Raw genomic sequence first — 12,565 nt, 5'->3', positions numbered from 1 at the left:
GTCTCTGCATCAGTCTGTGCTGGTTTATTATTTGTTGATTCAGAGTTTAAATTTTAGAAAGCAATCTTAATTTTGAAAGCTGTCGCTTTTATATCTTTTGTCCTGACGTATTCCCATAACTCTGCATTTGTGTATCTGTCAGTTTGACATCTCCACATAGACGTGTACAGGTGCTCTTGGACAAAACAAAACTCTTAATTCTCTCTTTCCCCAACCTGCCTCTTTTTCCTCTTTATAAAGGTACCTTATCCACTTAATTCTTTAAGCCAAAGCTTTGATTCCTCTTTTTCTTTCTGTCCTGGCATAATCCCTTTAGCAAACCCTGTGGGCTCTGCTTCCCTGTCCATGAGCGTCTTACCTTCCCCACAACACCCTTGTCCAGGCCGTGGCTGCTTCTTGCTTGGCGTGCTCTTGCTTCTGCTCTTGCTCCTCCCACAGTATTCTTTATGTAGCATGCAGAGTCATCTTTGTGTTTCTTTTTCTCAAGTATCCTTCTGTGTGTTATTCCTTTGCTTGAAGGCTTGCAGTGACTTCCCGTATCATTTAGGATAAAACTCAGATTCTTCAGTAGAATGCTGATGGGAGTACTCAATCTTCAGTTACACCAGTTCCAGCTACATCATTTCTGTTTCTGTTTCTCTGTCTTCCATTCTGCTTGCTCTTATCATGTGGATCTTTGTTTCTGTGTCTTTCTCTGTTGCTCCTGTGTGTATGTGTGTGCATGTATCTCTGTGTCTTTAAATTATTTCCTCTGTTGCTGAGGCTTTCTTTTTGAATCACTTTAAGATGAATATTATTTCATGAGTAGAGTCTTGTTCTCCTGCTTTTATTTTTAAAAACAGATAGGCAGAATAATTTAACTCTCAAGAGAAAAAGATGAAAGAAGTTTGTTTTACCTCATGGGCTGCTCTGCTGTATGTATATTCCTCCCCCTTTGAGGAGTGGTCATTGGCAGAAAAGATGTCTCATCTCTCACACCAGACGCCACTGTCGAGGAAGGATCTGTAGAGCTTGCTGTCCAGTATGGTAATTACTAGCCATATGTGACTATTTAACTTTAAATTAATGAAAGTGAAATAGAATTACAACTTCAGTTCTTGCATTGTACTAGCTACATTTCAAGTGCTTAGTAGCCTCAGGTGGCCAGTGGCTACGGTACTGCATGGCAGGCTGCAGAGCCTTTCCCTGTCGGACAGCATGACTATAGATAGATGGTTTATTATGTGTATGCCACTTGTGAATTGTACTAACTAACCAAAAGTTCTATTTAAAAACCCTTTTTAAAACTGCAACAAAAGCACTTCAAATTGTATGAATTTATAGTAACACACTACTGGTAACTGATCTTATCAAAAAATGGACATGTGAAATGAAGATCTCTTTTACAAAGAACAGGATACTCATTGTGTATAGTGGGTCACAAAGCAATTGATGACATTTGTTTCAAAAGCTTAATGTGCTGTTCCTTTTTATTTCAGATGATCCTGTACACGCAGCGCCAACCACTTCTACGCGTGTGTTTTATATCAGCGTAGGGGTTTGCTGTGCAGTAATATTTCTTGTAGCAATAATATTAGCTGTTTTGCACCTTCATAGTATGAAAAGGATTGAACTGGATGACAGGTATCGTACATCTTTGGGGAAAGGAAAAAAGTTTTTATTTTTTATATGCAGTCATTTGCATATACGTGGGAGCCTACCCACACCCACGCTCAGCGGTGCACAATGGTGCAGGGGAAGAAGGGAGGGTGATTAAGCCCTGGCCAAAGGAAAAATGCTGTCTTTGTGTTTCTCTGTAGTTTTATTTTTAAAAAGTTGTAAAATCAGAAATTACAGTTTATTAGTTGGTGAAAAAGTAGAGATCAATTTTTTTTCTATCCCCTTTGACATGACTGTCTTCTAGACTTCTAGTGCCTTATAGGAATAGCCCTGCTTTTTCCTCCTCACTCACCCCTCCGTCACTATCCATCCATTCGTCCATTCATCCATCCAGTTTATTAACATTTATTGAGAACCTGCTATGATTTAAATCATTAGTTCTCAACCTGATTGCCTATTAGAGTCATGGGTAAACTTTTAAAATATATCAACACCCCTTCCAAAAATTCTGATGTTATTGGTCTAGGGTGGTGTTTGGGTGTTCAGTATTTTTTTTTTTTTTAATTAAAGCTTCCCTGGTGACTCTAATGTGTAGCCTTTGAGATACACTGTGATAGTTATTAAGCTAAGTGCTAGGAATAAAAAAATAATGATATACTATCATGGCTTCAAGTATTTAATCTTTGACATTAACCATATTTATACAAGTATATAAATTTGATCATATGTATTACAGTGTGGGAATATAGCAGCTTGTCCCAGCCTGGGTGAGTCAGGATGACTAGAAGTACGTTGTAGACAGGATAGGGTGAGAGGTAAGGATGAAATGATAGATGAGTTTATTTTCCTAGTCCACAGTTCTCGTTTCCCTCTTGATTCCCGCTTGCTGACTGAAGACGTTCTCAGCTTTGTGACTTGGCTTTCAAGGTGTCCTCCTTTAAATTGTGGAGATAGGCACCCCTTCCTCTTTGAACTTGCCTCTCGTGCTCCAGTCACATAATTGCTTGTTCCTCACCTTTGCTCTGCTCTTTGCCCTCCAGGACTTTTGTTTATGCCTTCTTTTGTTCCCCGTATTTGCTGTGAATTCAGTCCCTCTCCACTCTCCACATCTCGGCTCCATCGCCATTTCTCTCATGAACTCTTTCTCAAGCCCCCCAACCATCAATTTCTCCCTCCTCTTTTTGTCTCTCTTTCTTTCTCTGTTTCTCTTTTTCTCTTTGTTTGGTAGCAATTACTGTACCTTTTCCTTATGTACTTGTCTTTCCTGCTCGAATGTAAGCTTTTTCCAGTCAGGAAGCATTGCATCTTACTGCTGATTCCCCAGTCCTATGTGGGGTCATACATATAGTGGGGTAAGCATATGGAAATGGGGAAGGCTGGTTGGATTAATTCCTGCCCCTGAGTACTCTCTGTCCCCTCTGTTAGACTTTCTTTATCTGAGCAGAGAAAGAAGAGAAAGGAGGTCAGAGTGAGAAAAGAGGTGTTTCAGAATACGCTTTGTGTGTATGATTGTGTTCATTAGATTTGGGTGTTCTAGAGAAGGAGCGAAGCGGGTCGTGAGGTAACAGGAACATTTTGTTGGACCTCTTGAGAGAGGATATGGCAGAGTTAAAGGTCACTGGGAGGCATAGCATTTCAGAGTTAGTCTTGATAAACACATTCTTCTTGAGGGTTTGCTTGTGTGTGAGGGCTCTGAACCATGTACAGCCGGGTCAGAGTTGTACAAAAACTTAAGAATCTGTGCAGCTTATACCTTTGCTGCTGAAATAATTCGTTACCACCCATTGATTGGTGTGCCAGTTCTCTCTAGTTTTTTGACAATGATTTCCAGATGATGCCTGATGAGAAGCATCTTTCATCATCACTTGTTTTCAGGGTACAGCCTAGTGGTCAAGAGCATGGACTGGAGCTAGCACACCTCTGAATTCTGGGTGTGCTACTTGCTAACTTTGTGGCCCAGAGGAAGTTTTGTAGCCTCTTTATGTCTTGGTTCTCCTTATCTCTAAAGCAGAGATTATCATGGCATGTACTTAGTAAGCATGTTGTTAAGTTCTAGTGAAATAAAACTGTAAGCTCTTAGAACAAGCCCTGCATATAGAAAGTGCCATTATTAGGCTTTTTCTTTTCAGAAAGTTGCAGTGTACTGGTACTAATGGATTGATTTCTTCTTCAACTCTTGCCTGTTCTACTGTTGCTGCTAAGTCGCTTCAGTCATGTCTGACTCTGTGCGACCCCATAGATGGCAGCCCACCAGGCTCCCCCGTCCCTGGGATTCTCCAGGCAAGAATACTGGAGTGGGTTGCCATTTCCTTCTCCAGTGCATGAAAGTGAAAAGTGAAAGTGAAGTCGCTCAGTCGTGTCTGACTCCTAGCGACCCCATGGACTACATACAGCCTACCAGGCTCCTCCGTCCATGGTATTTTCCAGGGAAGAGTACTGGAGTGGGTTGCCATTGCCTTCTCCGCCTTTTCTACTAGCTGTTACTTATTACTTGACAGCAAGCTAACAGTGGTGACTAGAAACTTCCCATGTAGTAATCTAATAGTATTTGAGGCACTTGCTTCTTCTCTTTGCATTGGGGCCTGTGAGATAACAATGACTACCACTTCATCAAGTGTTGTCAGCTAGTACTAAACCAGGCCGTATATGTGTAGTATTTTATCTGATGCTCACAGCCACTTATGGGTATGATGCTGTCCTTGTTTTAAAGATGAAGAAACAGGCTTGAAGAGATTAAATAACTTCTTCAGGGTTGTGCTGCTAGAACCAGAGCAGAGCAACAGGAAGGACTCGTCGTTGTGAAAGTGAAAGTGTTAGTCGCTTAGTTGTGACTGAGTCTTTGCGATCCCGTGGCCTGCAGCCCACCAGGCTCCCCTGTCCTGGAATTCTCCAGGCAAGAATACTCGAGTGAGTTGCCATTTCCTCCTCCAGGGGAGCTTCCCAACCCGGGGATCAAACTCTGGTCTCTTGCTTTGCAGGCAGATTCTTTACTGTCTGAGCCATAAGGGAAGGCCAATTGTTGTAATAGCTGTATTGTAGTAACTCAGTATTGTAATTGTATAAAGCACTTATATTTGGTTTCCTTTGTGGCTCAGATGGTAAAGAAACTGCCTGCAATGCAGGAGATCTGGGTTCAATCTGCGGGTTGGGAAGCTCCCCTGGAGAAGGGAATGGCAGCCCTCTCCAGCATTCTTGCCTGGAGAATTGCACGGACAGAGGAGCCTGGCAGGTTACAGTCCATGGGGTCACAAAGGGCCAGACACAGCTGAGCAACTAACACTTTCACTTCTTTTTTCACTTGTTATGTGCCAGGCACTGTTCCACGTGCTTTATATCCATTGATTCCCTTAGTCTTGACAACAGCCCTGTGAGGTTTGTTGGAGCCCATGGCTGCACGGAGTTCCTTGCACAGGGGTGGTAGCGAGTTCTTCCATTCCTGACGCTCAGGAGCCAGGGTCCCGTTCTGCACAGCTCGTTTAGAGGCAGAGACCGAAACTGCCTAAGGGGTGCCCGTGCCAGCGGCAGTTGGAGCCCATGTGTGCGGCTCACCCTCTGCTGACTGTACAAGCTCATCTTTTCTGTCTCTGCTGTGCCAGGGGAGTGTGTTCTGGAGAAGCAGAGCTTCTGTGAAGTCTTTGCACAGAGGGACTGGCCTCTGCCCTATCTGCCCCATAGTCTTTCCCTGTTGGCTCTTGAATGTAGGAGAACTCACTCCTTTGTGGGGTGCTTGAACTTGTTGTTTGGCAGTATCTTCATTTTCCATTATCTCATGACTGGCGACGAGGCCGTTTTATTTCCCTTTATTCATTTCTGTGTCTGGTGTCTAATAGCTATCACTGAGTGAATATTGCGTGAAGAATTTGTTGAGGAGGAATGAGTGGAGAGAGGCAGGAAGCCATTCTGTTAGAGCAGTAATTCTTTGCCTCTTTTGTTACGTATCAGTAGCTCATATCAGAAGCAACCATTCTGTGTGCTTTATAGCTTTCTATGTGAAGAAAGTGTGTTTTTCTCTGTTTGTTTATTGGTTGATCCAATAAGTTTTAATTGAGCTCTCACTAAGGCTCAGTTGGGCCCACTTGAGGCCTCTTGGGTCAGGCCTTGGCTTTAGTTTTGGGGAGGAAGGAGTGAACAAACAGGTACTTTTCCTGCTCTCATGGAGTTTATAGTCTGCTGTAACAGATATTAAACCAGAAATCCCTGCTAGAATGTAGGCTTCATGAAAGTAGGGATCTTTGTTTATTGTGTTCACTACTGTATCGCCAGCACTTGGCACAGTTTCTGGCATATAATATACACTTAGTAAATAGTGTTGAATGAATAAATGAATTACATGCATAGATATAAATTATAACAAGTGCTTTGAAAGAAAATGATGATCTTTGCCCTAAATTCTAACTTTAACTCTATAGCAGAGTTACTATCTGCTAATTTTACTTGCTTGTGAAAATTAAATGAGATAATTTATTTAGACTGGTATTAAACTATTAAGTGCAAGCAAATGTACATTTTTATCTCACTTTTTACCTCATGTGCTGTAGCTATGTAAATACTGATTTTAATAGGTAACAAGGGTTGATCCTCAAATGCCCCATCTTTCTCTCATAAATCTGGGATTTCAAAGGTTTGTTCTGGCCGCTTGACATAGTGCTTTGCTCATTGAAGGGACCACTGGAATATGTATATGCTCGCAACATCGTTGCATGCCCAGGCTTTTCAAGAATTCTGAGGTGGTACAAGAGTGCCACCTACTGTTGAATTGCTGAAGAGAACCTCAGTAACTAGTAAATGCTTTGGGATCTGTGCATATTTATTCAGTCATCAGTGTAGGTTTCAGGTAATATTTAAATTGTACTTTCCACATATATTATGTAACTTGAGCCTCCCCTAGATCCTGGGATGTGGGTTTTCTTAATCCCATTTTATGGGTAAGAATTTGTATCCTATTATTTCCTCCATCTTTGGGAATGATAATGCTTCTCTTCCCTCCCAGGATTATTGAATCCTGGACTTCTACAGTTTTAATTTCTGGTGTGATCTTTGAGTCGTGCTCAAAACTCCAAAAACGGGTGCCCTGTGGTTCTAAGGATTAGGGATGGTAATATTAGTAATAATTGAATATAGATAGTAATAATACTGTATAAATGTATATTTGACGGCAGGGCACTGATCTAAAAGGATTATATTTGTCATGTAATTATTTTAGCAACCTTTTCAGGAGGTAGTATTATCGTCATTTTATCCATCAGGAATTTGAGGCTCCAAAAGCACTATTTTGCCTAAGGTCATACAGCTACTTAATAAACGGTGGCGCTGGCAGTTTTGATTTCAAGGTTATACTTTCCATCTCTTCACTGTGCTATCCTGTACCTACTATACATGTAGACCTATATAGATCAATTTTTTAGTAGCAGCTTTTTGTCATTATGTGTATTTTTAATCATTGGGCTTTGAAAATATAGAACTATTGTGTGGGGTGTGGTCATTCAAAAGATTTTCATATTTAGGAGAGTTCGGAGTCTCTGATTGGACTCTGCTAATCCTGCAGCTAAGGGAGACATGGAAGGTAGCCCTTCCTTCTTGAGGGTATGACATCTTGCCTTTGATTTCACACTTCATGCTGAATTTCTATGCTTTACTTCTCCACTGCTGCAGAGTTACTAGACTGAGGCAGTGTAATTAGAATGTGATCGAGAGTGACCTGAGATAAGGTGGTTGTCCACTGACAAGATGAAAGGACATTGATTTGTAGTAATCTTGAGTATGAAGTTATTTGAGCCTACCGTCTTCTGGGTCTCTTGATTACTTAAAAAAATATGGCATAATAAAATGCTTCAAATGCTAATGATTTCTAATAAGTTCTAGAAATTCCAAAAAGGTGGGATTAGGGAAGTAGAAGAAGCAAAATGTATTTGATTAAACAGACTTGAACCAGGTAGGATATCCCTTCCCAGGCTTTGAGCATGTTTGATTTGCTTTCATATGCCATCATCTGTAGGCCATTTGATTATGGACCATCATTAAAAGAATCCTGTCTTTATACTCCTTTTCTTAAAAGTGATCTAAATGGAGTGGCATGAGCTCTTTCCTAAGTGTTGGTCCACAGTTCCCTAACATATTGTATGAGGTTCAAGACTGCTCTCTGGTATTTGAAGAATGCTACATTTGTGAATGACTTTGATATGATGAATTGCCTGATGATTGTGGAGATAGAAAGGAAAGAAAAAGAATAGAGCTCTGCATTATGAGGTAGAGTAAAATTTCAGTATGAAACATTTGTGATGGAGATCCATGCATTATTGTGATCTCTGTTAAGGTTTTAAGCTGGTTATAATGGCTCCATGTATTTTGTGTGTATTGAAAAAGGAAATGTCTCATTGAAGCTGACTTGCCAAGTGTTTCTCTTTTAAAAATTATTTGCAGCATCAGTGCCAGCAGTAGTTCCCAAGGGCTGTCTCAGCCATCTACCCAGACGACTCAGTATTTGAGAGCCGACACACCCAACAATGCAACTTCTATTACCAGTAAGAGTTAATTTAATTCTGAAAGTTAAAGATGATTTACTAAAGTTGTTTATGGTCTGTCTGTCCTTGGTCCTGTGTGGTTAATTACTTATGGGACATATGCCATGCTACATTCATAGAATCTAACATGTACAGAATTAGGCTTAAACTTTTGTTTTCTAGAACACTGAATGAAACATTCCAAAATTAGAGTATTAAAATTTTAGGTTTAGTTGTTAGAATTAGTTTTAGGGAGGTTTCTATAGATTATGTTAAAAGGGCTACTGAATCACTTCTGTACAAATTCAAAAGGAGGATTTTCAAGTCGTTAGAATAAGCCACTGAGCTGTGTGAAGACAGAGACTTGGATTTTAATGAATTATTTGATGGTCTCATGGGCTGTGGTAAGGACTTTACATTGTTTTCTGATCATGATGGGAAACTAGCTGCCATTGGAGATCTAATTTCCATTTTTTGAACAGGATTTTAATGAAAGTTTTTATACTGTAGCTGTTCAGGGGAAAATAATCATTCTTGGAGTATAATTTAGACATAATGAGGATTGAGCAATGTCATTCACCAAACAAGAAACAACACAATCATCAGGATAGACAGTGGGCCACAAGTCAGGACTCAACTCACTGGTGCCATTGATTAATTAGGTTCTTGTAGGCAAGTTACCTTTATTTCCCTTGGACTGACATTTACTTTCTGCTAGTGCTAAGTCTGGAGAAGGCAATGGCAGCCCACTCCAGTACTCTTGCCTGGAAAATCCCATGGACAGAGGAGCCTGGTAGGCTGCAGTCCATGGGGTCTCGAAGAGTCGGACATGGCTGAGCGACTTCACTTTCACTTTTCACTTTTATGCATTGGAGAAGGAAATGGCAACCCACTCCAGTGTTCTTGCTTGGAGAATCCCAGGGATGGGGTCGCACAGAGTCGAACACGACTGAAGTGACTTCATGTCCGACTCTGTGCAACCCCATAGACAGCAGCCCACCAGGCTCCCCCATCCCTGGGGATTCTCCAGGCAAGAACACTGGAGTGGGTTGCCATTTCCTTCTCCAATGCCTGAAAGTGAAAAGTGAAAGTGAAGTCGCTCAGTCGTGTCCGACTCTTAGCAACCCCATGGACTACAGCCTACCAGGCTCCTCCGTCCATGGTATTTTCCAGGCAAGAGTACTGGAGTGGGGTGCCATTGCCTTCTCCGATGTTAACTTTCTAGTAAACTAAAATTAAGAATATCAGTTCTTGGACTTCCCTGGTGGTCCAGTGGTTAAGAATCTGCCTGCCAGTACAGGGGACACAGGTTTGATCCCTGGACTGGGAAGATCCTACAGGCTGCAAAGCAGCTAAGCCCGTGGACCACAACTACTGAGCCTGCATGCTGCAGAATACTGAAGCCCGCGTGCCTTAGAGCCTGTGCTCCACAACCAGAGAAGCCGCCACAGTGAGAAGCCAGGCACTGCGTCTGGAGAACAGCTCCCGCACACCACAGTTAGAGACAAGGCCAGGCACAGCAATCAAGACCCAGCACAGCCCCCAAATAAACAGATGATCCTAGGAGTGAATGCAAAATGTAAAGTCAATAAAAAAAATGATCAACAACATTACTTAAAAAATAAGAATATGTATTCTTCACCCAGTGCCCTCCTATGGTCTTTCAATATTGTTTCTCATTAAGAAGAATCAGGATTCTTTGGAGAAATGGATGATCTCAGGACTGGGTCAGGAATAAGTAAGATAACCTGGGACATTTGCTGAGCCAAAAATCAAGGAAACTACTAAAGACAAGAGCTTTCCAAAATGGAACCATTGAGCATCAAAAAGAATAATGACTGCAGTAGATTGAAGTGATATAAATGTGAAATGTAGAAATGTGTAAAAATCCACAAATTTGTAGTGATACTTTTTAAAATAAAGTTCATTATGGGAGTTAACTGAGGCACCAATAATACCTTACTCTGACAGCAGAGCATGAACTATTTTGCAGTAACCAGATAGTGCTGGCTTATGAAGGGAACATTTTTTTTTTACAGAAGAATCCCAGCTAATAAATGCAGAAGGAATGATAGAATCATAAAATCATACTTGTATCCCCTAATAAAATACTTCATTCAGGAAAAGATTGTCGATGTTTTAAACTATACGAACAAAGGGAGGAAGGGAGCTTTACCATTTGAGGGATCATAGTGTCACTGCCTGAATCTGCTACTGAAACTTAGCATCATTAAAAGTAGGATAGCTAGTTAGTTTGTATTCCCAGGTGGAATATTCTTGTCGTCTTCCCCCGCAGAGAGTTAACCTGGATCTAATCAAGGCTGTAAGACTGATTTTCAGTTTACAGGGATAGAGGAACGAGTTAGATGACACTGGTAGAGTCAGATGCTGGACTTTCTTCAGGATAGTTGATCTAGTTTCTTTAGTAAGAGATGTGGCAAGAAAAACGAAAGGGGAAAGAAGGGGCATTGGAGCTTAAAAGAAATCTAAGAGAAATCATAGCAGCAGTTAACATCTCTACCAAGGAAAGAAAGATGTATGGTCCTCAGGATATATAATGGTAGATGTGAGGGTAGTTCAAACTATTCCTAAGAAACACATCATTGCTTTAAATGTTTAGCTTTGCTCATTAGAGTCATTTCTTGATTGTGGATATAACCTTAAAGAGGTAGATAAGCAAATTATTATATATGCTAAAAGCAAAATGCATCTTAAAAAATCAGTGGAAGTGCAGTTATTTTTTGACAGATTTTTAAATTTACCACCAATAAGTTTACTTGTTTTTGTAGACATTACCTTAAGGAGATAGATATTTCATTTATTAATGTATGATACAAAATAAATAGTTTTTTTTTTTTTAAAAAAAACAGCAGAAATATATTTGCCTGTAAATAAAAAAAGAGAAAGGAGCAGAAAAAAATACTTGAAGATAAAGGAGCCAGGAGTTTTCAAAAATAACAAAACACAATAGTATACAGATGGAAGAAACTCAGAGAACTCCAGGAAGGATTAAACACTCATATATACTAGACATTCACATACACACACCTAAATGTATCGTGGTCAAATTGCTGATCAATGGGATCAGGTTTTATCATCCTAATCCATCCTTTTTAATAAAGTTTTTCAAAGCTTTTCATGTAGTTCTTCCAGTAGCCACTGATAATCATTGTCTGAGTCCACCCTTTCTTTCGGGATTTTTCTTCCCTAAAATACCATTCCAGTTTCTGCTTGCTAGTAACACTAGATCTTCCCTTTATTCTAGCTTTTTTTGTTGGAATGAGAATTTTAATTTATGTCCAGAAATTTTGTTTTGCTATCATCATATTAAGAATGAATATGAATTAAGGGAACTGAAAAATGAATATGGATCTCACAATGGTATGACTAGGCTGTATGGATGCTAGAATGATTAAACCAATTTTTTATATATATATATATATATTTTTTTTTTTTTTAAGAAAAGATATTTTCACAAACATTTCACTTGAAAAGTTTTTTTGTTAGGAGACTATATTAGAAAATCTTTGGAGAAAAAGTAGTTCATTCAAGGGATTAGATTAATTCCATGAGTCAAAGCTTGTTTCATTTGGCAGAAAAGCAGTTGAAGTGGTATTAATAAAATATTATTTTTAGTGTTTCCTGTTTTAATTCTGCATTTTAAGGTTTTGGAGTAGGTGGGAAAGTGTTTCTTTAAAATTTGGTATGGCCTTCATAAATAATTCTCCCTGTGTGTCCTTTTTTGTTTTTGATTCTTACCTTCATTTGTTCCTGTGACTTGACTCCTGGGGTTATAACTGAACTAGTTGATCCTGATGCCATAAGAAGGTATTTATATTTCTTGGTTTGGCTTTGTTGGCTCCTCAGGTTATCCTACCTTGCGGATAGAGAAGAACGACCTGAGAAGTGTCACTCTTTTGGAGGCGAAAGCTAAGGTGAAGGATATCGCAATATCCAGGGAGAGGATAACTCTAAAAGATGTACTCCAAGAAGGTATCTACTCTCTCAAAATCAGGTTTTCAAGGAAGATTTACTGTTAGTATAAATATTTTTTGTTTCAGATTTTAAGAATTTCATCTCATCCCTAGGATAGAAAGCAGTGCACAATTTATTTCCTCTATAAAACTGATGTTTATTTTCCCTTTCTTTAGACTTTTAGCTTGCCTTATTAAGCTTTGGTACAATTTTGATATTCAAGTATATTAAAGCATGATTATTAGTGTTTATCACCTTTAAAAGGATATTTCCTGTTTAGTTCTTGTCCAAAGATGATCACTTGCTCACAGGCCTTTTTGAAACATTCTAAGTAATTTTCTCTGTGATGGAAAGTGTAGGGGTTCCGGCAGAAGGAGATGCATCAGTGTTGGACTTATGCCCAAATTACGATCTCAGTCCCATAATTTATTACCTACATGACCTTAGAGAAATCATTTCTTATAGCCAGTTTCCTTGTCTGTAAATATGGG

The 12,565-nt window shown here is 39.7% G+C and overlaps 1 protein-coding gene across 2 annotated transcripts in view; it reads left to right on the top strand.

Annotated features, from left to right (window-relative positions):
• RYK (receptor like tyrosine kinase) overlaps window positions 1-12,565 on the top strand; it is a 115,825-nt gene that overhangs the window by 44,958 nt on the left and 58,302 nt on the right. The window contains exons 6-8 of one of the 2 annotated variants that reach the window (XM_043873945.1): window positions 1,479-1,623; window positions 8,020-8,120; window positions 11,967-12,092. In XM_043873945.1, coding sequence (XP_043729880.1) covers window positions 1,479-1,623; window positions 8,020-8,120; window positions 11,967-12,092 — 372 coding nt within the window. Of the gene's footprint in view, window positions 1-1,478; window positions 1,624-8,019; window positions 8,121-11,957; window positions 12,093-12,565 lie in introns of both variants that reach the window. The other variant, XM_043873944.1, reaches the window with a different exon arrangement.

The sequence above is a fragment of the Cervus elaphus genome, chromosome 19 (assembly GCF_910594005.1).
Source record: "Cervus elaphus chromosome 19, mCerEla1.1, whole genome shotgun sequence".
Lineage (NCBI taxonomy): Eukaryota > Metazoa > Chordata > Mammalia > Artiodactyla > Cervidae > Cervus > Cervus elaphus.
This window is presented reverse-complemented; position numbering and strand designations above follow the sequence as displayed.